Source organism: Gymnoscopelus microlampas (assembly GCF_963454915.1).
Source record: "Gymnoscopelus microlampas genome assembly, chromosome: 18".
NCBI lineage: Eukaryota > Metazoa > Chordata > Actinopteri > Myctophiformes > Myctophidae > Gymnoscopelus > Gymnoscopelus microlampas.
In genome coordinates, this window is record NC_139955.1 from 36,540,100 (window position 1) to 36,567,277 (window position 27,178).

The window sequence follows — 27,178 nt, forward strand, 5'->3', positions numbered from 1 at the left end:
AAGGGAGTAAAAAAGCTTTAAAGGTACAAATACAAACAAAATGCAAAACTATAACTTTAGTCAATGGTAACATTCATCATTTGTTGAGGTAATCATATGTTACAAATGAACCTTCTTCATCTAAACCTCCAATATTAGATGCAATTAATGCATCAAGTAGACTGGACATAAGGCTGATGGTTTACACATCGGCTGCTGCAGGGATCAAAACTGCATCTCTCTAGGCACAAGATCCAAGGTCTTTGTAATCATTAGATGGCCCACATGGCCCTATTGTTGCTGTTGGAATGGAAACCTTGTATATCCAAACCCGTACATTTTCAAGGAAAGTTTACGGGAAAGAATCTGTGGTCCAATGGATCCAATTGTACTCTTGTTAATACTTTTCATTTGTTAAATACTGTATTGCTAAAACCCACAGACAGACACCCACATACAGACCACTGTCAACCTGGCATGTCTATAGTTGAAAATGTTCAACAATGTTAAACATTTTTCTAAACTTAAAAATAAATAGTTAGAATAGCTCACACAACATTGAGATGCGACGTGTTGTGAGCCTGTAGATCTGCTATTTAAGATACTTTTGCAAGACACTGTCATGATGAGACAAAGTATAATGATAATTGTATTTATTAAAAAAATGATGAAATATGAGATACAAGGTTGGCCCAACTGCGACAGTGTTGGGCATATTACTCGGGAAGAGTAATGTGTTACTAGTTACTTATTAGGCTACTCCTATAAAAAGTAATAATATAATATTATATTACTTATTACTTGGTATCAAGACTAATACGTTATATTACATATTATATTACTTTTGCGCATGACACGTGCTCAAAGAGAACAGATCCACAAGCTAGCAACACATTGCATTGCAACGTGTTGATAGCTTGTAGATCTGTTTTCTTTTGCACATGTGACAACCTCCTACTATGTTCACACTGGGCTCCTCTACACAGCTGGACGGATGGATGGCTTGTAGACAAACCATGCAGAGAGAAGAGAGAGCTCTTACCTCAGTCAAAAACAAATCACGTTCATTGTAATGCAGCGTTACTTGGACAAGTAACATGTACTAATTACTGTTTTGGCATTTGTAATAAGTTTACACTAGTCGTTACTGGGGAAAATAATAATATTACAGTGATGTAATATATTACGACTACCCAAGTACCCAACACTGAACTGCGACAACATGAACAATGCCCTTTCTGGCCGGGATGCCAGCAGAAAATGTGCTGCTTTGTTCTCACTAATCAGACTTCTGGTGAGAGTCATGGCGTGCTGTCAGTGGCAACCACAAGCCCAGTGTCTGATGTGTTTGGTTTTTGATTTTTCATAATTCAAACGGCCCGTAATCATCACTGCATTAAAAGACCGATGTTTACACAACCTAACAGCAACTATCGGATCATTATAATCTGATCTTTGCTGAATGAGATCTGAACTGTGTGCTTTGATATGATTTATGGATAGAGTCTGGTGAGTATTTGAGAGAACAATGTAAATACAAATGATTTTAATAAATTAAAATATCAAATCTTGTTGCATCTTGTCCCATTTTAAGCTTTAAAGCTGCAATCTGGAAATTATTTTAATCAATAAAATGCTATTTTTAACCAATCTGTGTATTAGAGTATATTAATAGCACTTCTGCAGTGGTTGGAGAAGGAGGTCTCCCTACTCTACCACAGAGAAATGTAGACCCTGGTATCAGGTATGAGGACATGCACCCACCGATTAACAAATAGTACTTCCTGAGGTCCGATATCTCCTCTGGCCAAGCAGGGGTTCCTTCTTGCATGAGCGTTGGGTGTTGCAATTACCTCTCACCTTCGGGGGAGGACATAAAACCTATTTCTACAACATCTGAGTGTATGTTTTCTATGCTGATAATCTTAAATTATTTTGTATTTATCTAAAACATGAGAGCCAAAGGTTAACTCAAGACCAAGGACATGAACTGTGCCAACTGTCCTCCTGGCCTCAGTAGTCACCATTTGATTCATCATGGTTACTATGGTAACAATAGAAGTAAAGTAGCTTATCCATGTGACCACAGCTTCAAGACAGCACACTTTCGTCTTATCAGTATTTCCAAGGACGTATAATAGCAATGGAAAATCATCTCTGGGTTAATGACACTGGCCTTTACTCCTCTGCAGAGACACTCTCTCTCTCTCTCTCTCTCTCTCTCTCTCTCTCTCTCTCTCTCTCTCTCTCTCTCTCTCTCTCTCTCTCTCTCTCTCTCTCTCTCTCTCTCTCTCTCTCTCTCTCTCTCTCTCTCTCTCTCTCTCTCTCTCTCTCTCTCTCTCTCTCTCTCTCACACACACACACACACACACACACACACACACACACACACACACACACACACACACACACACACACACACACACACACACACACACACACACACACACACACACTCTTAGCCACACGGGCACACACACTTTCAAACAGTAATTACAGCATGACTCAGATGTCATCAGTCCGTTCCCTAATACCAACAGAAATGGGATGAGGTTGTGCCACTCTCCACGAGCCTCCAACACTTTTGTAATTGATTGGTGTTCTGTTGACACAGAGGTTCTGTATATTTAAAAGGTTTAGACAGAGAGCAGGGAATAATGTAGTGATAACGCCTGATTGGTTGTGTACATTCATCAGTTTGTTTTGCTATGTTTACATGCTTGCTCTGGATTTTATAGCATCACGGTAGTCAGTGCATTGCTCTCCCTTGTAACTTTCCTCCTAAGTTTTAGGATATGCACACTATTACAGGAGGCCATGATGAATGGAACTAGCTCGGCATTGGTTTCCCCTCACAACAAGGCCAGGCACGCACGCACGCGCTCGCGCACACACGCATGCAGTGCGCGCGTGTGCACACAGTAAATTGCTAACTATCCACTGCAGACCACCACTTCCTGTTTTGTTAGCGGTATCATTTCGGGTGAAGATGCTTATCATGTGACAGCTATCTGGTACAATGGTGACACAATGAGCTACACAGCCCACAGAAGAGAAGGTGGTGTTGGGCAGTTTGAGAGAGAGAGAGAGAGAGAGAGAGAGAGAGAGAGAGAGAGAGAGAGAGAGAGAGAGAGAGAGAGAGAGAGAGAGAGAGAGAGAGAGAGAGAGAGAGAGAGAGAGAGAGAGAGAGAGAGAGAGAGAGAGAGAGAGAGAGAGAGAGAGAGAGAGAGAGAGAGAGAGAGAGAGAGAGAGAGAGAGAGAGAGAGAGAGAGAGACACAGAGAGAGAGAGACAGAGAGACAGACATCACTCTCAGATTGAAATGCAGATTTGAGAATAATAATAAGAACGTTATTAACAGTTTCAGTGTGTGTGCACTGCACACCTGGTTGCTTGAATTGCATACTTGGTGCACATAACCATTGCTCCTAATATGAGGCTGTTTGTGATCCCTGGCCTCTATGATGATGCATTACCAGCCTGCCTTGTAGTTAATAAGGAGTTCTGGGAGTGCTGTGGGTACTGTAGTAGGTACAGTAGGGCTACATACAGTGAAGTGAGGTCAGGTGAGAGTACTTTGTGCGTCTTTACAGTCAGACTCTCCTTTGTACCTCCCACTGTTGTTGAACATAAAAGGCTTCTTTTTTTTATTGGCCGGGGTTCTACAGCCTTGAGCCCCACTGTCCTCAAGTCAGCTCTTTAATGATCTCATTCACACTGCTAAATAAGGTCAAAGTCTAAAGTGGATGCATACCTGTCCCACTGTGTTTTTGCACCCGCACCCCTCCTCCCCCGCAGCGGCAGAAACCCGTCTTTCACTGTGCTCTTAGGGTGTGGTCTTCTGGTTGGACCTGTCCGCTCTCCCCTCCCCCGGCACCGTCCCCAGCCAATCCCCCGGCAGCAGCAGGACTCACCTGAAAGGATTTGCATGCCGGGCCCATGCCGGTCGCTGATTGGCCAGGTGCAGGCTCTGTGCCCTAGGGCTCCTCTACCAATGGCGGCAGTGCTGCGTGACTCATAGGGAGAGGACAAGTTGTTTCACTACACTTCTCCTTTTTCTGTTTCAAACAGCAGCCATTGCGTTCTCTTTTTTTTTCTCATGCCCCCTCCTACCTTGCTAGTTTGGTTTGATCGCTGTGACTGAGAGGTGCAGGGCTGTCCAGTGGTCCACACCTTTAGACATATCTCTCCCCCTCTGCTCTCTCTGGAGACACACCTTGGATTATATCCCCATTCGCCTTTGTAATCTATTTGTTCTCGTTCTTTTTTTTTTTAATTAGTTATTCTTTTTTGAGATCCGACTCCTTTTCTACTGTTATTATGGATCCCGACGCCCAAGTTCTGTGTCTTTGAGGTTAGTGCGAAGAAGATCCTTTCATATTATATGACCTATTTAGATGGTTTAAGCCGCTGGAGACAAGTGGCTCCAACTGTGCTACTGGGAGTTGCCTTTAAATGAAGTTGTATATGTTTTCCGCCATGCAAACCGATAAAGCAGAAGTTACTTTTGTCAGAGGACAGGCAAGTCATGGTATTCTATATCACCACCGTTGACTGCATGTTTTGTTTAGATGTTTTATTACGATTCACTTAAGTGTGATCTTATGAAATGTTTGCTACAATGTAGTTAATGTAACATTTAACGTATGCAAATTGAACTTTTAGTGCGTGCGTTTCGTCTCTGTCATTATCAGTCACCTTTCATGCAATCACCTCAAGGTTTCAGATCTTGACCTGCAACTAAATCAACTACATGTCAGAATGCATGTCATTTAGTTTTAAGTGTAAGTGTAACAAATGTTCATAGCATGCTGTTGATGCTCGTTACATCACTGAGCATGTGGTGTGAAATAAAATAACACATTTGATAGGTCTTGAGTGTTGCTTTTCTCTTATGAGTCATTGCCTTATATGGCGTGTTATAACAAGGGAGGGAACAATGTTTTGCAAGCCCCCTGACCAAGCCCACATGTGCATTTCATATGGTGTAGCAATACTTAATTATGTCAATTAGGTTTTGTCTTCACAGCATCATGCTTTAGTAAAGGATGAGAAGCTACTAGCTCCTCTCCTTGCAAGGAATCAGGCAATCATTGCCTGATCCATCAAAACATCTTCGGTCATCAGTGTAGAATGTTGTTCATCTACATAGTAATCTAGAGGGCGAGCAGGTTTTCATTGTAATTCAATAGCAAGACTAAACAATTGTGTTCTGCTTCCTCTTATGTGCAATATGCCCATATAGTTAACTTTCCCTCAAAGTTTAAATCTCCCATTAAAGAGTTAAAATAGTGTGCCCCATGTTGTTGCGTTCCTGTTTCTAAAAGTTGCTCAGTGCAGCAAAGATAAAAAAGCACGCTTCCTGTTTCACCAGAAATTCACTCTGCACTGACAAACTTGTGGTCCACATAAGACATTGTGCACATATCACTGAACAAACATGGGCACAGTTTGAGCAACGCTCACGTATCACACCCAGTTTTTATTGAATGTGCGTTATAGACAGAGCAAAGAGCGCCAACCAGGCGTACCAGTTACCAGTTTGATTGAAGCTGTCTTGATATACCTTAATGCTTAAGCTAGTTGATGATGATGATATCTTATGCCTAGAAAGTCAAGTTGTTATCGCTTTTTTTTGTTGAGAAACATGAATTTGGCCATGCCTTAGGAGGATACAATACTAGGCCTTTTTAGGTTTCAAACATTTACAAAGCTTATCAGAAATGTGTTTTCTATTAATGTGATCAGCCCATGTCCCAGTTAAGTCCTTGTTGGTGGTGAATAGCTCTGTTGTGTCCCAACAGGTATGAGTTTGCATTTGACCTAACTTTCTAACCATACTGTGCGCCCACCTTGATTTGGATTGTAAATTAGGCCCTGGAGCCTCAGAGGTTTGAGCTTTGTCCATGACATCTACACCCTGGGAGCACAGGGATACAATCAAGGTAAAACAAACTTGGGAGGGATGTTCTTAGAATGCCATTTAGAGAACCCTGTCTGGGATAGAGCCTGACCGATGCATCAGTTTGGTCAGAAAAAGGTACAAATAGCAGATGTACAAACTCACAACTTGTTGCATCGTGACATAATGTGACCTTGTTGATCTGCTATTTTTAAATAGGGCTTGGACTTATGTGTTTGCTTGTTCATTGTATAATTCATTAAGTTAAATGTTCTTTTCACAAATTGAAATTTAATATATTTACTCAAAGTTATTTGTTTACTTATAAGTTAAATGTTCTCTAATTGAAACTTGAATCAAATCAAGGTTTTTCAAATTGATAACAAGATTTTGCACTTTTTAAAAACATCAGTAATTGGTGGTCTAGGACTCTCCTATATTGATTGATTGATTGAATACTTTAGTAGTCAGAAATGTAAACAGCACGTGGTACAGTCAGACATTAAGGCTAAAAGGATAACACAAACATTGGTACTGTATATCACCCAAAAATCTGGCATCGGTCAGGCTCCTGTCAGGGATTAAAATAAATCAACAAAGGCGTGGATTTAAAGCCCCCCAACCCTCCACATCCCCCTTGGCAAATCACTCCCAGGGCACCATGTTTGTAAGGGGTTGCTTCAATGGGACCGTTTCTGTCATACTGAGGACATAAAGGCTGACAAAGAAAGGGAGGCTGGGTGTCAGGCTGGCTCCTCTTTCAATACAAAGTCAACACATCTTAGTCTGTAATTAGCTCATTAGGCATGGCTAAAGAAGAGGGAGTTGGAGGAGTAGGAGGAGGAGGAGGTGCAGTGGAGTTAATCAGCACAGGCCTGGCATAGAATAGAATAACCACAGACATTCAGAATGCTTAATCACTGGATCAAACATTTTCCTTGACTCTGGCCATTCGTAAGTGTTACGTTTGGCAGCGAGATGCAACACATTCTGTGTGTCAGCCCGTAAATAATGCGGTCCTGGTCTTATGGTGGCATTGTGGCTTTCCAAATGCATTTGCAGTGTTTATATCTTGTGCAGTAAGCAGCAGGTTTGTCATGATTCTTGGCAATGAGTGGAATCTCCCTCCTCCACAAATGTCTGAGATCAGGGTTACATGAATCTTTTGGTCTAATAATCCTAGGGTGGACCGCGTGCCTCCCCTATTTATTTTGTCACTGGGCTGCAAGTTAAGGTTGGGGTTTTGGACACCTAATATTTCAATGATGAGTAATATATTCCTACAAGTCACATAGAGCCTGGCGATCTGAACTCTACTACACCTCTGGTTTGCAGACAACCAATGGTGTGAAAGCTGAACTGAATAGATAGCCTTCCAGAACTTTGAGATTAACTCAAGATAATAAGACAATGAAGATGTTGCATCATTGGTTCAAGATAAGATGATTCTTAAAGATCAGAAGCTTTAAGATTCAACTTTAAGATTCAAATATTACACAATAAAATCCTCCCTTAACGTGGGAATGTTTGATTCTATAAATCCTGTGTTGCTTGGCGTCTGTCATATTGTTTTTGGGGTGGAGGGGATGTGTTATGTTTCCATGTCTGTCTCTCCATTTCCCCATACCAGTATCCATTTCAATACCTGTATCTTAGGTTTTTGGCATCAGAAGTTGTGTAAAGGTTGGGAGATGTTGAGTTTGACTGGGGTGGGGTGCCGTTGGTTCAAATGCTCCCCCCTCCCTCAACATCCATGTTGGTGAGGTGCAGGTTGTGCAAGATGCTTAACTGCAACTGCTGTGTGCATGTAATACAGGGCGGTGCTGAAAAAAAGAAGACTGTGATTGCTCAGCAAACCATCCCATGATAAATAACGTTTTAAAAAAAATACATTAAGCAACAGATGACACAAACTGCTTTCAGTGTTGCAACTGTCCTGCAGAAAGAACATGCTGTGACTAGCAGCCCCTTCTTCCAAGCTAGTAGATAGGATGACAGCATCTGAACCAAGGTGCTAAACAAAGGCATTTCAGCTCACAATCATGTAGAAATAAGATTCATCTTGATTTCATTCACAAGAGCAGTGATGTTCTCGATCGTATCTCCCCTGGCGATATCACATCTTTCCAATGAACTGAAATGGATTTGTCTGTTGTTGTTGTTGTTTGGCCTGTTGTTTTTGGCCTAAGTGCTAAAGAAAGACCACGTTCCTATACATATAATGGTCTGTTTGGTTAGGAGTGTAAAGATATTCTTCTTATATTCTAATATTTTATTTTGAAGAGGAAGGAAGGATAATTGACATGAAGTATGTTGTTGTGAGTCATACTCACATTCATGACATTGTTGCATTGACTGTGTCCTTAGCAGCTGAGCCAAGACTAATCAACAGTTTATCACATAAACAACTTCCCCACTGCTATTAGTGTACCAGCCCCTCTGTGCCCCCCAAACACACCCTTATTATCCCTCCCCTGTCACAGAAGCCCCTGGGCTAGGGCAGGTGCGACTGCATATCAAAGCCCCGGGCAGGAATGGTGTGCCCCATGTTCATGTTATAAGAGAGAGATTGAGTGAGAGCTATTACATGTTATATCAGGTCACACCTTATGATAACACTTCGGGTTAGTGGTTATGCAACGTATCATGTCGACAAGGGTGCTCATGCTGGCTTGGGAACAGGAGGAGAATGCAAGCAAACAGCTTTTCTTCTAAACACATACCAGTTTTTAAGCAATTTAAACATGAGTTGTAGTATATTCAACATGTATTGCATATTTGACATAATAGTGCCCCGCTGTAACACAATGTATCATGTTTTTTTCTCTGCAAGCATATTGTGCGGTGCTTAGTGGAATAAAATAGACGCTAACAGCTATTGGTTTATACCCTGAGTCGCAAGGTGCTGGTGTTGATGACAGGGTCCAAGGTACAGTAATGGTAGAACGGTGGAATGGTGTAAAACTGATGGCTGCAGCAGCCACTAAAATAAATCACAAGAAGCCTACCTTGCATTTTAGATCAAACATACCATGCGTAAACTGTGCTTTTTTTCCAGTCTTGATAAAGCAATGTTCTTGAGTACCCTAGGCCTAGGGGTAACCCTGCCGTCCCTATTCTTCCCCCCAACAAAATAAGCTCCCAATGTGTTGTAGTGATGTAATGATGTAGACATATTTTGAATTAGTTTTTTTTAAATAGGGCTTAAGTGTTTTCTAAGCTGTGTGCAACATGAAATCAGTATGCTATGCCGATGTAGGTTACTGTATGGCCAACACATGTGGAACTGTTGCCACCCGTTATTATGATGACATCTGGACAGTGTGATATATACTTGCATGTCACCTCAAGCTACAGCTAGCATTTCTTAGCACCACAAGCACAAATCCTTTTAAATCAGTGGTTCTCAACCAGTGGTCCAGGGACCACCAGTGGTCCTTAAAGGGTTCCAGTTGGTCCCCAGCTAAATGATGGAGAGTTGGTAACCAAATGGACCCTTATAGATGTTTAACTCTTGAGAGTGTAAAATGAAACCAAATGGACCCTTATAGATGTTTAACTCATGAGAGCGTAAAATGAAACCAAATGGACCCTTGCGGGTCCATTTGGTTTCATTCTACGCTCTCAAGAGTTAAATTATTGTTAAACATCTGCATTTACTTAATTAAAGAATTGTTATTTTGATCAGCATTTGCTTGTTATCTCTCCTATGATACCACATTAATACAGCATGGAATTGTGGGTAAAATCGTATCCCGCTACGATAACAAAATATTCTACGTTTCGGGTCTGAGCGGCTAAATCTCATCAAACGGTGGTCCATGGCTCAAACGCCGAATAAATAATATCCCTTGATATGAAAAGGGTTGAAAACCACTGCTTTAAATGGTTAATGGTGCATTTGTACAGCACAGCGCTTTACATTCACGCACTCACACACACATTGACACGCTGATGGCAGAGGAAACACACCAACCTGCTCATCGGGAGCAGTTAGGGGTCCAGTGACTTGCTCAAGGTACACTTCTACACACGATCAGGACTGGATCCAAGGTTCAAACCGGGGACCTTCCCATTAATTCCAAACTCTCCCTCCTGAGTCACTTGCCCCCGATTTGCCTCATGCCATGCTCACACCACCACTGTTTTTCTTTCCACTTCCATCAGTTCCACCCTGCATGACGTAAAGTGGAGCAAAGAAAAAAAAACGAGGGTCAAATTGGCTCACAGCAGTGACATTAGCTTTGATAATAAGCTGCCTCGCTAATACTTTGGTTCTCATGCAAATGTCTCATGTTGCCACTTCCGATATTGTCACAGAAGTTTTAACTGGATTTTTGACGCACTGTGACCTGTGTCTGGATAAGGGTTTAGGACCGGTGTGCAACAGGTCATCGAACAAATCGATTTAATAGATTATAAAAAATAATCAATAATCTATCCCTATTCTCCGTGGCTAAACACAAAATCGCAGCCTTTGAATTGTTCCATTGAGCGCCTGCATCACTGAAGCTTTCCTAGCAATTGGTCATATTCATATGGAAGCCATTTTGCTCTTATATGTCATACTCATGGTGGGGAATCCCCACCCGTCACCCCAAGTATGATTTAAAAGCAAAATGGCCGCCGTCAGAATATGGTCAACAGGAGTCCAGAGGAGCACATAAATGGCGTGAGCATGTTATGAGGCTACAGGATTCAGCCTCTATTTTCTTCATCAGTTGTATTCAGATCATTGAAATGGATTGCTCCTTCTCAAATTCGATGGTAGTGAAAGTGAAAGAACCCTCCATGTTCTTCACACCTACCTAGTGAAAGGACTCGGGTTTAAACCACATGTGCCTCTAGTATCCGGAGTATAAGAAAGATGATCACGTTACACAGAAGTATAGGCCTGGATGTCACACGTGGCCAGTGTGGTGCGAGCAAAGAAAGATGCAATCGCAAGCTAAAACGTTTGGAGAAATAGAAGTTAACTTCAATGGCAACCAAAAAACACCACATTGTGAGGCCATATTAACGCAGCAAGACAATCACAAGATTAATGGCAGGTAGACACTGCCAGTGCTAATTTCACCAGATGTTAAGATTGTCTACTGTCCCTGATGTGACAGTGATATAAATCATCTTGCTTTGAATTTGTACTGTCAAAGCTTTGATTAGCGTGTAGACTGCAGACGACAGCTGTTTCTGACCAGGCTAACAGGTTTAGTTAAAGAGCTCTCACAGTGTTTGTTGTGTAATACAAGTACAAAATGTTTTGCGCTTAAATTTTCTTAAAATCCACCTTTTGTGTGATCTGCACACAAGTTGTTTTGTTATAAAAATGATCATTTAAGAAAACACACACACACACACACACACACACACACACACACACACACACACACACACACACGCACACGCACAGCATTAAATATTAAATTGTAATTAATAATATGATATTGACAATCATGTTGATGTTGACAGCATGGTACATGGACATATGAACCACATGGAGGCATATTCTCTTCATTGGAAAATTATCTTATTATAATGTAAAACCACAACAGAAACCAAAGTAGCACTTTTAACTATTACTCATCAGCTTGTAGCTTAACCCATTTAGACCTGTTAAACCTACTGTATGCATTGTTATACCTTTCAATCCGGTGCAGCATCTGCATCACATTAGTGGACTCTATATAGCAATGTAATATAATTTGATTTATTTATTTTATAGCAACAATTTGAAGTTTTTCAGAATACTTAGGTTAGGATTTGGAAGGCGTCTTTAGAATGGGCCTCAGGTCTAAATGGGTTAATGACTACTGTATCTCTGCTCATTAGTTCTTCCCCATTCACACCAAAAACAGTCATTTCACTTCCCTTAAATTGTTGACTGCCTTGTCTGAGCTGAACTCACATTACTTGGAATGATAGCAACATTTGCATCACAAGGTTATTGTAACTTTAATAAGAAAAACAAAACAACACCCACACAATTAGAATATATATATTTGTTCTGATGAGAGGGAATAATGGATGAAATAAGTGTAATAGTAGTGGTGTCACTCAAAAACAGAGTCAAGAAATCCCTGCTGATAAGCTGCTGCTTTAAAATGTACACGTCTGACCTGTCATATAACAAAAATAGGCGATCTTCAAGCTCACACTGCCTCGCAATGCACCGTACGTGTATTGAGCTTGTAGATTTTCTATTTTCGTTGTGCGACACTCACGTACGAGTATAAATTAAGCACTGGCCTAGGCTATTTTTTTGCTTATAACAGCAGTATTCAACTAGATTAGGCAGAGGGCCACAGGGCCACAAGACATGATATGGGACGCCAGGGTTAATGTGGTTTAATGGCCAGCCAGCTAGGCTGTTGAAGGGGCATAGTCAGTGGTAGAAGAAGTACTCTGATTTATTATTTAAGTAAATGCAGCTATGCCACAGTATGTTACAAGTAAAAGGCCCGTATACAAAGATTTACTTGTGTAAAAGTGCAAATGTATTGCCATAAAAAAAAATATAATACTTAAAGTACCACGGTAAAAGTACTAACATTTTTCAAACTTTGTCAAACTTTTTTGTTCTGTTAGTATAAAAGTATAGGGCTTAATTGGTTAATGTATGTTTTGTAATAGTAATCTAAATCTCCAAAGTAACTATAGTAACTGAAACTGTCAAATAATTGCACTGGAGTAAAAAGTACAATAGTTGACTCTGTGATGTAGTGGAGTAGAAGAAGCCTATATTGAAAAATGATAATACTCAAGAAGTAACGATACCTCAAAATTGTTCTTACAGTACAAGTACAGTACTTGAGTGAAATGTACTTTACTAATGTACTTTACTACTTTAAATGTACTCCACCGCTGGACATAGTCTCAATACTCAATAGTTATCAGGCGTGGCCTGCGGTCCTCTCTAACATACAGTACAAGGCTTTGTTGAGTGAATGAAGCCCACCTGCTCCCTGCTGCTCATATCACTGAGTCTACTTTATGAGCCCTCTCCCTCCGTCTGTTGCCTAGCAACAGCCACTCCTTGTTTACCTACAGTATTCGTTTTGCATCGTGATTCTCATCAGAACAGCATAAGCCAAGCCCCCCACCCCCACCCCACCGAGAAATGCTTCTGTGCTCTCTTTATTCAAATATAAGCTTTCATTATGCCAACAGACAAAAAAAAACATATCTACCGGCATGTAATTTATACTCCATAATCTAATACAAAAAGATTATTTTCAGCCTTATTTGATTTACTTTTTAAATTCCATCTAGGTTAACCAGTAACATCGGGTAAATGTTTTCTTATACAAGCGTTCTTAGAATGGCCATCTCTTTGCTTTATTATCCTCATCTACTACAGTGATGGTGCACCTTCCCCATTGCATAGCTGTCATAAACAAACGACCCATTTCATAAAACCTTCTCAAATATTGACCTGTACTCAGTGTACACGTTGCTGTTCTCCCCCAGGCCTGCACATCCACAAACAATTACCCCGACTAGGCAGAATGAGCATGTCGGTAACAAATGAGTTGTTGACTGTCCTTAACTAAAGAAATTCCCAGTCGACACATAGTAATAGGGATTTGTAGACTAATTGATTACATTGATTTAAGTAATGAATCTATCTATGAATCTTATCTATCATGCAGAGACCAGCCTTTTCATGTTGGTGAGATTGAGAACTGAACTTTCTATTGTTGATTTCACAATGCCTACTGGCCATTAAAAGTTATAGACTGGCAGAATGAAATGGTCCTATCTTGAGTTTACAAGTGATGTGCCTGGAAAAAAGCATAAACAAAAGCACTAACTAATTAATAAAGTCTTGGTAAACTACAGTTAGACCAATTTATTGATTAATCGAGTTTTAGGGCAGCCCTATAGTATTTATTGTCAGTATTTGTATGATAAACCTTGGTAAAATACTGTTTAGTCATCATAATCCTAGCCCCACCCCCCCTGCCTGTGCATGCATGCATGCGCCACACACGCCTACACACGTACACACACACACACCCACGCACACACACGCACGCAAGCGCACTTTCTCCAGCATACTTGGGAAAACATCATATGATGTGATGACAGAATCAAGTGACTGAGGCACTAGTAATGCTGTAACACCTAAGGCATGCAATACTAACATCTTTCATGACTGCATGGATGGTATTCTAGCCTGGTTAGTTCAGTCACATTGTCTAACTGCTATGTTTCCGATGCTGTCCGAGGGGTGTGCGTCCTGACGTAACCAAACGCAGTGACTCGTCACTTCTGCCTTTAGATCCGGCAACGAGGCACACTTTTACTGGCTTTGAGATTAGATTGAAACATTGGCTGAAGGTGCCTTATACCCCACTAACCTAGTAGCCAGTTGTGTGAAATTAGATAAACTCTCTTGAAGAGACTCAATTATCTGTGAGCGGCCCTATCTGAGAGGCTGCTTGAGAGGGGATCAGTTGGGAAGAGATGATTTGGTGATTATTTGCTGCCCAACCACAAGCTTGAAAATGTGCCAAAGTTGTAAATGTAGTTCTTTCACTCCATTTTCAGCATCTACAGCTGAGTAAATACAGTAAACGTGCCAAAACGCCTCACTTTCCCCCTACACTTTTGCAGAAAATAGCCAATCTACAAGCATGTAACACATTGTCACACTGTCTGTGACATGTGAGATCTGCCATTTTTGCCAAATATTTGCCTGTTTTTGACAAAATGTTTGCCTATTATGATGACATGCCTTGAATAGGGATGCTAGTGCTGGTTAAGGAAATCTTGAACTCATAGTGTGTGAGAAGATAGAACGATCAGAGAGATGATTTCATCTCCCCAAGAATCTACGCCCTGACATTCTGTAGGCGTGTTGTCTGGTACATATTGCAGTTGCATGCCTGACTCCGGGTGGACTCATTAGCCGGCTTGTGTCCAGACCTGTTTGGTATGTACCCTGCTGTAGAACAGCCCATTCCCCGTTTGTTCATTCGTTCGCAAACCTCACCACACGGAAGGAACCCTGACATTTAAAGGCTTCATCTCAACAAGACATGCCTGGTATGCTATCATACTGCCTCCCGCAATGCAGGAATCATCTTGGCACTCCCCGTTTAAACCGCTCAAGCCCTATTTTATACTTGGTCGTATGATGGTGTCGCGTGCGAAAATAGCTGATCACAACGCGTCGCATCAAGACGCGTTGTGAGCTTGTACATCTGATATTTTCGGGTGGTAAAAATGTATTGGATGCCAGGTTGAAAGTGGTTAATAAACACACTCCTTCCCTAGAATTTCACGAGAATGTTGACTTTTAGCAGAGGCCAACTTGTCTAGTCAGGAGATGTAGAATTCAGGCAATACGTTTGGCACGGTGAGGGACATATTTGGGAAGTGTCAGGAATGCCATGGTCGCTAACCCTGTGTGTTGTGCTGGTATTTTCGGGGCATGGTTTTCCCTCGCTGCCGTTAACCTGTGCTGTGACATGTCAGCATTGGAATGAATGTAAACACATCAGAGATGGGCGTGTGAATGTGTGCGCAAGATAGCACGAGTGCTCCTATTTCACAACCAGGTACAGGCACCAGTGTAGCATAGTGGTGGTTAAAAAAAAGAAAAAAAAAGCTTATAATGGTTTAATAGTTTAATAGTTGAACGGGGAATTTGTATTGTGTGGTAAAGGGATACTATTAGTATTTCTGGGTACTTGCTGTATACTGAAATGGAGAATGTTTTACTTTTCCAGTCTGGTCATGCATCAAATTGTTCCCACATTGCAGCCAAAACACGAGGAGAGTCAAAAAGAAGCATTTCAAATATTTCTGAGGGAAAGGAATCGGTAGGGCAGCTAGAGGCAACTGACGCAGATGAAGAGACGTGCATGCCTTTGCCTTTTAGTCTGTGTCAGGCTACTTTTTCAAAACTCAAAATAACTGGGAGTTGCTGAAGGGGAAAATTATGAGAAGCGTGTCATCAGTTACACCCCCTTTAATTTACTTTTTTTTTAAAACAATAGCGAACTAGTGGACTAGTGTGGTTTTCAAATGGGGCTTGTGCTGAGTTATCTGTGATGTTGCCTATGCACAGGTCTGCCATTATGCAATGTAGCCAGTTCATTAAGTTTCAGTGTCGGGCGATCCTTCAGGCTAATGTTTTTGGATAGAGAGGTAGTGCTAATCATTCTGCACTGCAGCTTCTCTGCTCTGGGATGTGCATTGTGTCTCATCAATACCACTTGCATTTATAAACCCTTGATGGCTAATAGATCAGTGGTTCTCAAACGTGTTCATTTCAAGGACCCCATAACTCTGAGAGTATACAAATGGAACCAAATGGACCCTTAATTGGACCCTCATAGGTCCAAGAGTCATAGACCTGTAAGGGTCCATTGGGTCCACGGTAGCATTAATATGAAATCGTATACTGTATGTGTTGGCTCAAGCCAAGCTGTGAGAGAGACAGATGTCTGTTCTAGAACTTTGCTGCAATTTCCTGTCCTGTTTTCACAACTCAAATTGTTCTTCCTATCTGTAGCATGTGGCCTCTTGCCACATAATAGAAATAGGCTACAGGGGGCTGTTCTGATGAATAGGCTATATCTGTGAGCTGGGGTTAGTTGTGACAAAAAGGCCATATCCACGGGCGATAAAAAAATATGTTTCACTGTAATAATGCACTGATTAGGAGCCCACACAGAGCTGATATTGAAAATGTACTGTAATGACTGATGATAGCAAGTTATACAGCACTTGTTATATTTAACAGTATTGGTCTGTCTGTGTTTGGATGGATATCCAACCGTTGCCTTTTACCTGTTGCTTTCATTCTAACGCATAGAGCAATGGATGGCATTTTATACTTCAATGTATGTTTAGTATTCACATTTGTGCAAAATGTGCATATACTCCCATGGAAGATAAACATTTATTTTGGTGTGGTGTGGGGGTGGATACTTTTTGCACACACTGCACAAACTTTGAACATTGTGTTACAGGAACTTCATACGTTCTTCTTAGAACTACTGTAAAAACCTTTTCACTAAGCCTGACATTTTGTAGCATGCTGGGGAGGCAACGGTTCAGCTCAGTCAGAAGAAATAGTATGGTTGTCTGCGTGTGTGCATCTATCGCGCTAGGCATTGTGGGGAATGAGGATCTGCACATGGCAGGTGTGTGGGTTTGAGGGGCCCATTTTGTTTCCTTTGAATTAACCAACACTCTCATTAGCGCCAAAAAAATGGATATCACAGAGTTTGCTTATGTTAAAAGAGTGAGGATCTTCACTCGTGCAGTTTTAAAATGAGCCTAAATAATGTGATCTGGTGTAATCTGCATTTAATATTAACATCTACATCAACAGCACTATATAACATGCTTTCAGGGCTTACGTACTAAAGCAAAAGATGCAGATACACATGTTTCTTAAGTTACCAAACTCAATCAAATATATAAACAATAGTTACAGTAGTCACGATAACAGTTAGTGACATTATGTATTATTCTTAGAATGTGTATATTATTTGAAACTTTAATTGCAGTAATAACGTTGATTATTGAGATTAAATGTAAAGTGTTACAAACACATAGCTACTAAGGATGTTGTGCTACGAGGAAATGGGGAGTTGAAAGAACTTTCCACTCTTACACCGAAAAATGTTCTTGTGAATGTGGTTTAACAGACAGGAAGTAGCAGAAAACCCGCTGCTCAGTGATGCTTTTCCTGTGAGAGCAACATTCACAGGTCAGTTTGTCACTTATCTGTTTTTTCCCCCCAATCCTTTACTCAAAAACTCTGCAGGCAACAATAATTATCTAGGTTTCCCCGACCAGTAAGCTTGGTATTCTCTGCCTTGATAGCATCTTTAGAAACCATTCGTTCTCAACGTGGGTCCTTTGGGGGGGTCCCCAGCAAAATGTGTTAATATTGCATCACAATCATTTGAACCACTTTATCCATTTGTACGTTGGCTATTCACAAATGGCAGATCTACAAGCTTACAGCGTGTCACTTAGTGACGTGCTGAGAGCTTGTACATCTGCTATTTTAGAAATGTTTTGAAATTATGAATAATTTTGACTTAAAAAAAAAACCCATACATCTTCCCTTCTGGGGGTCAATGGCACAAAACGTTTTCAGATGGGGGTCCGCGGCCAAATACATATCAATTTGGGGGCCCTTGACACGAAAGAGTTTGAGAACTACTGCTTTAAACAACCTTCTAACTGAGACACAACCGATGAGGTCTCCGAAAACTACATACCTGTGACATAATCAAAGGAATCCCTCACTAAAAGAGAGCTAGTACAAACTGCTCGCAGTTGTGAGGACATGGCAGCAAAACACGAGGAGAACTCCCCGTCTCCAACTCCCACTGCATTAGCATGTCAGTGTAATGCCCAATTTACTCTGTCTACTACAAAGGCGTCACGGACCGAAAATAGCCAATCCATAAGCTCACCACTCTTACGCTTGGATGGATCGACACCATCGTACGACAAAGTGTAAATAGATGTGTAACGCTTTATTGATTCAGTTTTCATGGCGGTAAAGCAGTTAGAAACACAAGACGGATACAAAAAATAAATACGAATAAAAGAGATATAACTAAGAATATAAAAATAGTAAAAAATAAGTAAACATTAGTAACGTACAGGGATTAGGAATAAGGTACCAAAAACCAGCAAGAGATTCTAGGGTCCTTGCTTGGCCCTCCGCACTTGGACCCCCCGGGATTTTCATATACACAATAAATAAACTGCACAATACAGTATGCAATATTATTATTAAATGTCCCACACTCCATAAACTACCATGGAAACTATAAAGTTGGTCCTGTCATTAGTAGAGTTAGAATAAGCAAGCCCTGTCACAGCAAGGCATGGGATCTTCTACCAGCACGAGAGAAAGAGAGAGAGAGGGAGAGAGAGCCTGCCTCAGGCCGGAGTGGAAAAGTACAAGGCTCGCAAGAGATGAGATTAAATTCCATTCTGCTTCTGAAAGCCTGTGCTTTAGGTGACGTTTTTCTCTCAGTCTTCGTCTGGCTGTGGTGCGCAGCAGTGCAACAGACAGACGTCAGAGTGTTAGATCTTTTTTAGAGGCCGTGTGCGTTCTTCTTCTGATGCCCTAGTATAGCTGGGTTACACACTGCACTGCAGCTGCATGCTATTAGCGGGTGCATGCACGAGTACCCGTGCACTTGTTTCTGTCCCATAATATCTTGCTACTCACTACATCTGCAGTATGGTGTCGAAGTTTGGCAGGTCCTTAAAGCGTCCAATAAAGTTGTTCAGAAGTTGAAACATGGCGAGACATGTCGCGTTGAGCAACATCGGGCGGTGAGTAATTTTATTTAGGCTATCGTACTGTAGATAGACAGTTGTGTTGTAGCTTTCCGTGGCGTTGGTGGAAAAAAAACACCTCTTTTCCAGTTCTTTGTTTAGTGTTAAGGTAACCTTAATTACTGTCCTGCTGCTCTGTTGAATTAGCAAACAACCTTCCAGGACAATGACCTTTTTATGCTTTGTATAATTCACAATGAACAGTCTGCGTGCAGTTGCTGGTTTCGTCTCCACTACAGAACAAGCTACCTTGCCTGACAATGTGTTGGTACTTGTAATTATGTTTAATGGGTTAAAACTGTGGATCATGAAGGTTTTGTGCAAGCAAGTTTCCTTGGCAATGTGGTTGTTTCTCTTACAGTTCATATTATTGTACTGTTTGGCCACTGGCCATTGTCAGTGCCAAAATATGCCCAAAGGGGAATTTTGACCCAGAAATGATGACCAGGAACTCCAGAGCCCCATAGAGGGTATCTCTGGGCTCCAGGACTTAACACAGGCGTCCCTGACTCATTTCCTCTGCCAGGAACCCAAAGGATCCTGCAAAAGCGGCATTTCTGTGCTGACCCCATTTGATGACCATGTAAAGTACAGGGATATGTTTACCTGGCCTTTTTATGCCAATTTGCACACTGGTGATTCACCCCCTAGCCCTTGTACAGCTGAATTGGTTAAAACCTGCTGGGTGGGAATCGTCTGTGGCTGGAGTTTCTCTCTGTTGGTCCTGACTCGCCTAACTGTGTATGCCTCAGCAGTGTGTGATGGATGGGAAATTCAGTGCTTGATGTCAGCTTGTCTAACCTTTGCCGGTGTTTAGAGAGGACACTTGATTTATGCCCGGTGCTATTTTACAGGTCTTAGTTGTTCTGTTAGACCCTGTGCGGGGAAAACCATGAGTGTTCCGAAATGCTAGGAATGCCACTCGCTCTCCTTGCCTAGCTGGAAAGTCGTCCACACTCCCCCCCTCACTACTTTTGCCTCTGCTTTTCAAAAAAAAACTCATTATGTCAAGAGCTATTTTGAGATTTTCTCCTGAAATGCTGACGGCCTGTGGCCATGATTTCACTCAGAGAGTGAGTGAGTGAGTGAGTGTCAGAGCTAGGCACCGCCCCTGCCTTAAGCCCTGTGACAACCATGTCACGGTAGTGTGTCACCAGAGTTTGGAGGATGGAGATTTTTGTAACCTGAGCAGTGAATGGCAGATAAGCAGAGTTTGCTGTGGTCCTCCTTTTTGCTTGTATCCCACAATGTTTGCACTCACCGCATGCAGGGTGACTCATTGCGTAGTCATTCAATTGGCTTAAATTACCTCCTTTCATGGTCAACAATGAGCTCAGCTGAAGAGACTAAAGCGGGGGAAGTGAGGCCTTCTGGGAATGCTGCATTTGTTCATGAATCCCGACTCTAATTGGTTGTTATTGCGACGGGCAGTCACCAAGCTGTAGGGGCGGAGCGGGCTGATGTTTGTTTCATACTCCCCCCCCCCCCCCCCCCCCCCCCCCCCCCCCCCCCCCCCCCGCCCCCTTCTCCTCAGCCTGCTGCATGCTAGGCAACATTCTGCAGACAGGCTTGTCTGCCAGAGGTGTGGAAGAGGGATGGAGAGGCTCGCATCAGCCGCGTCACATGATATGAACCACAGTGGATTCTGTAATGCCTGGTGGTGATGACCACAGGAAAGTACTCCGGCCTGTCTGTCTGTCCAGCCCGTGCAGCCAGGCCACACCCAGGCCCTGTCACAGCCAGTCTGTTTGCTCTGTGGAGGATTATGTGTCGACTAACTTTCCAACAGATTCCCTCCCTCTTCATCTTCCACACTCCCTCTCTCCCTGTCTGTCCCAGGCTGACGTAGCAGCAGCAATATGCAGCTGTCTCAGCCCTGCCTCTGCATAGGGACAAGGCAGCTGTTGTGGTGTGGTGCTGGTGGTGGGTTGGGGGCTAATGGCTGGGGCTCTGTTGTGTCCCTGACTGTCTGCTGTCAGCACTGTGTCATCCACATCATTGAAGCACTGACATCAGGAATATATAGAAAACACACTCGCGCATGCATGCATGTGCATGTGTGTATGTATGCACATGTGCATACACACATGCAAACAGACACACAGGTGCATACTACTTGTATGCATTATAGTAGTATCAATAGCATACAAGTATACCTGCTTTTATGACACGATGCCTGACAAACACACAGGCACACTACACTACCTTTCTAGAGAGAGACGAGAGAGAGGAAAAACAGAAGAGGGAGACCACACACTCTCCTATCTTGATTCAGACTGATTTGATAACAGCCTGTTTCCTGTCATCTGATAACACAGTAACGATTGGACGTAGTGATGCTCATCGTTTTCCCCCCATACAAAACTGAGCTCCTGTATCTCACAGCTCCATGTCGATAAAGACAGCAGACTTTGTTAACTCAGCTATATATATATATATATATATATATTTATATATATATATATATATATGTATATGTATATGTATATGTATATGTATATATATATATATATATATATATATATATATATATATATATATATATATATATATATATATATATATAAAGGCAACAAACGGGTCCCAGGTGTGTGTGCATGCCTGGGATGCTGCCGTTATCTCTGTCCACTGCCCGGGCCAGGAGTAGACAGACGAGCTGGGCAGGGGAGACTCCCAGTGCTCCAGTGTGGTCCAAGTCTCTGGATGTTTACCAGCTCATGGCTTCTCTCGGTCCAGCCTCCCACATGGCAGCAAAATAAGGGGGTCCACTGTGCTTCTGTGTGGTCTGTTTGACACTGCGTGTGGAGGGTCACTTAGCAGAGGAAGCGCAAAGGGACATTTCTGCCCACACATTTTTTGATGTTGTCTGGAGGTATTGGTCTTTGTACCCCTCAAACCCCCCCCCCCACACACACACACACACACTCAAATACATACAGCTCCCTCTCCCCAAAAGTGATGCTTTCCAGACCCATACCACATGTCACATACCTCCCACCTTTGCTTGGAGGGAAGCAAACAATCAAAATGGGGCTTCATTGCTAGTCAGGTCAGTTGACCATTTAGGCATCCCACACCAATGCTTTCCTCTCTTTCTCTCTCTCTCTCTCTGTCTCTCTCTGTATCTCTCTCTCTCTCTCGCTCGCGCGCGCGCGCTCTGTCCCACCTTCCTCTCCCACACCACCCCTCCAAGACACAATTGGGCCTGGAATGCAACAACGTCATCAGTCAGACAGGCATTTCAAAGCAAATAGGTCCCACCCTGAAGCAATGGGAAAAGGGTGTGTGTGTGTGTGTGTGTGTGTGTGTGTGTGTGTGTGTGTGTGTGTGTGTGTGTGTGTGTGTGTGTGTGTGTGTGTGTGTGTGTGTGTGTGTGTGTGTGTGTGTGTGTGTGTGTGTGTGTGTGTGTGTGTGTGTGTGTGTGTGTGTGTGTGTGTGTGTTGGGGGGGGGGGGCGGTGAGTCAGAGTCCCCAGAAACCTGCCTTTGGGTATGCTCAGGTTGTGATACCCCTCGATACTCATTCATCACGGGCATGCACAAGCACGCACAAGCATGCACGCACGTGCATGCACGCACTCACACACTCACACACACATTTTGACTCAAGCCGACACATGACTACCAGTTTGTTTCTCCTGCCCCCTGTCATCACAGCCATTGCCTGGGGGCATGGACAGAGGGATTTGGGCAGCTCCTTGAGACGAGCCTATCCCTCTAGTACTTAGTGTGTGTGTATGTATGCATGTATCTGTGGGGGTCATTCAGTGTCCATGTGATCATTATTTACAACAGCCCTCTGCTTTATGCTGCCTCATGACCAGTGGACTGAGCTGAGCTCATATCTAGAGGGTCTTTCTTCAGAGATCACACACAGAGAGAGAGAGAACATGTATAAAGCCAGAGGAGCTGCAGCCACTGTAAAAAAAAACGAATGCTGAACCTGCCCACTGAGGTCCATTATGTCATATCGTCGCTGTCAGGCGGAAACCTTGTATGTCCAAAACCGTTATTTTTCAGGAAATAGATGTGTTCCAATGTTTTCAATGTAGTTATTATTTAGCCACAAGCTCTTGTTAATTGTGGTTAAATATAACTAGGAGCAGTAAAAGTATATCTACAGAAAAACAGTGGTGGGTAATTTCCATCATCACATTACAAACCGCTGTGAGCTTGTACATTGGCTAGATTTGCTACTTTTGTACAACACTCATATGACAAAGTATAAATTAGGGCATTCTTTCATTTACCAAAAAAACAAAAAGAAAACATGAAATGATGAAATATGGAGATAGAAGGTTTACAAGGACGATATACTTTGTGTACTTCTGAAATGCTGGTTAAATTTAGTCATGAATCTTCATACGGCATCCATCTGTGTGTTCTCTGCATCTTGACCTCGATCCCTGAAATGGCAGGAGAAGAAAATCCAGATATGCACACTGGGAGATTTGGATTCAGACTAACCGTAAGCCGATGTGGCCGAGCTCGGCTGTTCTCGGCACGATGGAGCATAACTTAGGCCTTTACTGGGACTGCTGGTAGAGTCGAGTTCCAGAGTAAAAAGAGTGTGAAACTTGGTGACAGATCCGTCTGGAGAGCATGAAGAGTTACTTTTTTAATTCTGCCTAATGATTTTGTAAGAGGGCCGGTCAGACAGGCAGGGAGATGGCCAGCAAATTCAGTGAATTCTCCACTGGAACTGAAGCAGATGAGCTAGGCAGTCACCAAACCTCTCACCACAAACTGCTTGAACTCTACACACGCACGCACGCACGCACGCACGCACGCACGCACGCACGCACGCACGCACGCACGCACGCACACACACACACACACACACACACACACACACACACACACACACACACACAACAATTCCCAGCTTCACTGACTCCCTCCCTCTCCTCCCTCAGTGAAATTAAACAGACTGTCCTGACGTTAGTCCTTTTGGCTTCTGGCCATTTTTGGCCTATCTACGTTGGAATCACATTGGTTTTATCAAGTCTGAACAGCAATAAAGCACATGGAAGATTATTTTTGCTAAATTAGATTTGAAACACGGTCCTAGGTGGTTTGAAATGTGATTTAAATCTGATTTCTAAAGACACTCGGACACTGAAGCCTGATTTATACTTTGACAGCGAAAATAACTGATCTACAAGCTGACAATGCGTTGCATCGTGTTGTCAGTCTTAAAAATGTAGTTAGACCTAAGGCATTGGTTCTCAAAGTGGGGTCCCCAGCTAAATGATGGATAGTTAACCAAATGGACCCTTATTGGTCTGTAACTCAGAGAGTGTACAAATGGAACCAAATGGACCCTAACGGGTCCATTTGATTCCATTTGTACACTCTCAGAGTTAAATTAACATAGATTTTACAATATAAATTGGAGTCCCAGAGAGAAATGCCATTCAATGGGGCTCCTTAGCCTAATGTCAAACTGGGGGTCCTTGAAATTAAAATGGTTGAGAATCACTGCTAGAGCCGTAAAAATCTTCTCTTATGGGGTCATATCTGGCATATCTTTTCAAATGGGGGTCCGCAGGCTAATAAGTGTCAATTTGGGGGTCCTTGACATGAAAAAGTTTGAGAACCACTGTCCTAAGGGCTGTATTTCAGAAACAAATAATGTTTGCTCTGGTCTGAACAACGCCTTTGTCTCCTGTCTCTACCAGGTGTAGATGCTCCAGTCGCATCAGGACCCAGCCTCCGTGTCAGAGAGGGACGCGGTTGCTTCCATCTGGGCCACACCACTCCTCTGAAACGCAGCTCCTAATCTCTTTCTGAGCTGGCCTTCCCCTCACGGCTGCTAACAGCACTCCCTCCTCCCGGCGTGGAGAGCAAAGAGGAGGTGGACGTTAAAACTCAAAGGGGAAGCCATCTTGCGTGGCGAAAGTGGAGGTGAAACCGTTGCTGTTGGCTCTGTCTGGCCTAAGACGGAGCCACTGTGGGAGTGTCTGTCTTCAGTCTGCTCCCTGGCCTCTCAACCCGTTCGACACCATGACGACTGCCGTTCAGCCCAGTGAGCTGGTGTTTGAGTTTGCCAGCAATGGGATGGACGAAATCAACCAGGTACTTCATCATCACAGTAAAGACACCATACAGCCCCCCCCCCCCCCCCCCCCACCCCCGAACTGTTTACTGTACATAATATTTATCCCAATTTCGACTTGTTTATATGATGTTTTTGAATTGAGTACAAAGGACCACAATGGAAACACACCATAGTGCTTTCTTGGGTTTAAAATCCTCTTAACCCATTGAGACCTGAAGCCGATTCTCCTAAATCTCAACAGTTTTCTGAAAAACGTATGTTTCTATATCGGTGGTGCTCAAACTTTCTCATGTCAAGGACCCCCAAAATGATATGTATTAGGCCACGGACCTCCATGAAAATATTTTGTTCCAGGGACCCCCAGAAGCAAAGATTTGAGTTAAAAATGTTCGCTTTAAAAATATATATATTGCACACATTTTCACGAATTAAAAAAAATAGCAGATCTACAAGCTCGTAGCGCGGCACTCGAGCTTGTAGATCTGCTATTTTTGAATAGCCCAAAGTGTAAAATAATGCTTTTTAGCTCAACTCTAAAAATGACACAGTTCCAGGTCTTAATGGGTTAAAATCCTCTTAGCAGACCTTGTATTGAGTCCGCTTGTCTTTGCAAACTGTTAATAAAGTATTCAATCATATCAATCAATCAATCAATCAACCAGTTAGAAGTTTAGAAAATGACACCGTAGTCACATTCATGAATGACTGTACCTATGATGCAGTTGTGCACCATAAATGGAGGAACCGTTTGATGGAAAGGACCTTTGGACCGCTTATGGCACCATCATCCGTCTTCCTAAAACAGACGTTTCTTTATGAGGTGTCGTTGATTAACGTAGAGCTCTGGTAGCATGAAAAACAAGTTTGTGTAAACAACGAGGACATGGGCACAGTTTTAGCAAGTCAAATGACGTGATGGGGATGAAGACAGGAGTGGTGTGTGTATATGTGTGTGTGTGTGTGTGTGTGTGTGTGTGTATGTGTGCGTGTGCGTGCGTGTTTGTGTGTTGGGGGGCGTTGTTGGTGGGGGCAAAGAGAAGTGTGGGCTGTTGGCAAAGCAGAGATGGAAAGAGTGAGAGACCTGGAGTTCGGTGCTGTGTCATCATCGTGCGTGGGAGTGGAGGGTGGGGCTTGGCCACAGAGTTCAGTTATGGCACAAAGGTTACTGTTATGTGTGCCTGCTGCGCCTGTGCCAATATGTGTACCCTGGTCAGGTGTGTGGTTATCTCACCCCCCACATCCTTGTCTGAATCCTGTGGAAGAGAGAACTCGCTAGTGGACTGTGAATGTTTGTGTGTATACGCGTGTGTTTATATGAACCTGTATCTGTGTCTCTATCTAGACTAGAATGACGAGTCGTCACTGGATCCCTGAATGGCACCAGTTCAGGCCTAACCTGACAGACCAGTTACAAAGTTATATGGAGGTGACAGGCTAATTCCACCAAAAGGACTTGCATTGTTCCAGAACAACAAGTTGGTTCCTCCCTGCACTCACTCACCCACGCAAACGTGGTAGCATTCGCTCCTGTTCACCTTGCCGTGGAAATACCCCAGTGAGAATGAGAATGAAAAGCTAGCATACCGCTTGCCTGTCAATGTTGCCATTTTGTTTGCTCTCTTCATAGCAGTTGCTGTAAAGATTTACTTTGGCCATAATAAAGCTGTTTGAGCCAAGTAGAATCATATCCAACTTCTAATGATTAGCCTTGTGATATTGGAGTTTAACATCAGTAGCTTCCCGATTAAGTCATCATGGAATGACTGCAAGACATTGTGTTAATTTCTACTGAAGGTATAATTTAATCTTGGTCACCTGAAGAGAACAGCTTTTTTTTGTGTTTAACCACGTCCAACCTGGTGTCTCTATTTTGGGCCTGCCATTATAGGTTTCAAAAATAGCAATAAAAAACT

At 42.6% G+C, this 27,178-nt stretch overlaps 1 protein-coding gene across 6 annotated transcripts in view; it reads left to right on the forward strand.

Moving 5' to 3' along the window:
• The window catches only part of elf1 (E74-like ETS transcription factor 1), a 53,884-nt gene that overhangs the window by 11,041 nt on the left and 15,665 nt on the right, over window positions 1–27,178 (forward strand). For 2 of the 6 annotated variants that reach the window (XM_084041469.1, XM_084041471.1), the window contains exon 4: window positions 24,886–25,282. In XM_084041469.1, the coding sequence (XP_083897595.1) occupies window positions 25,211–25,282 (72 nt within the window). In that variant the 5' untranslated portion in view covers window positions 24,886–25,210. Of the gene's footprint in view, window positions 1–4,014; window positions 4,333–17,546; window positions 17,609–18,964; window positions 19,204–24,885; window positions 25,283–27,178 lie in introns of those variants that run through there. The other 4 variants (XM_084041472.1, XM_084041470.1, XM_084041468.1 and 1 more) reach the window with 4 other exon arrangements.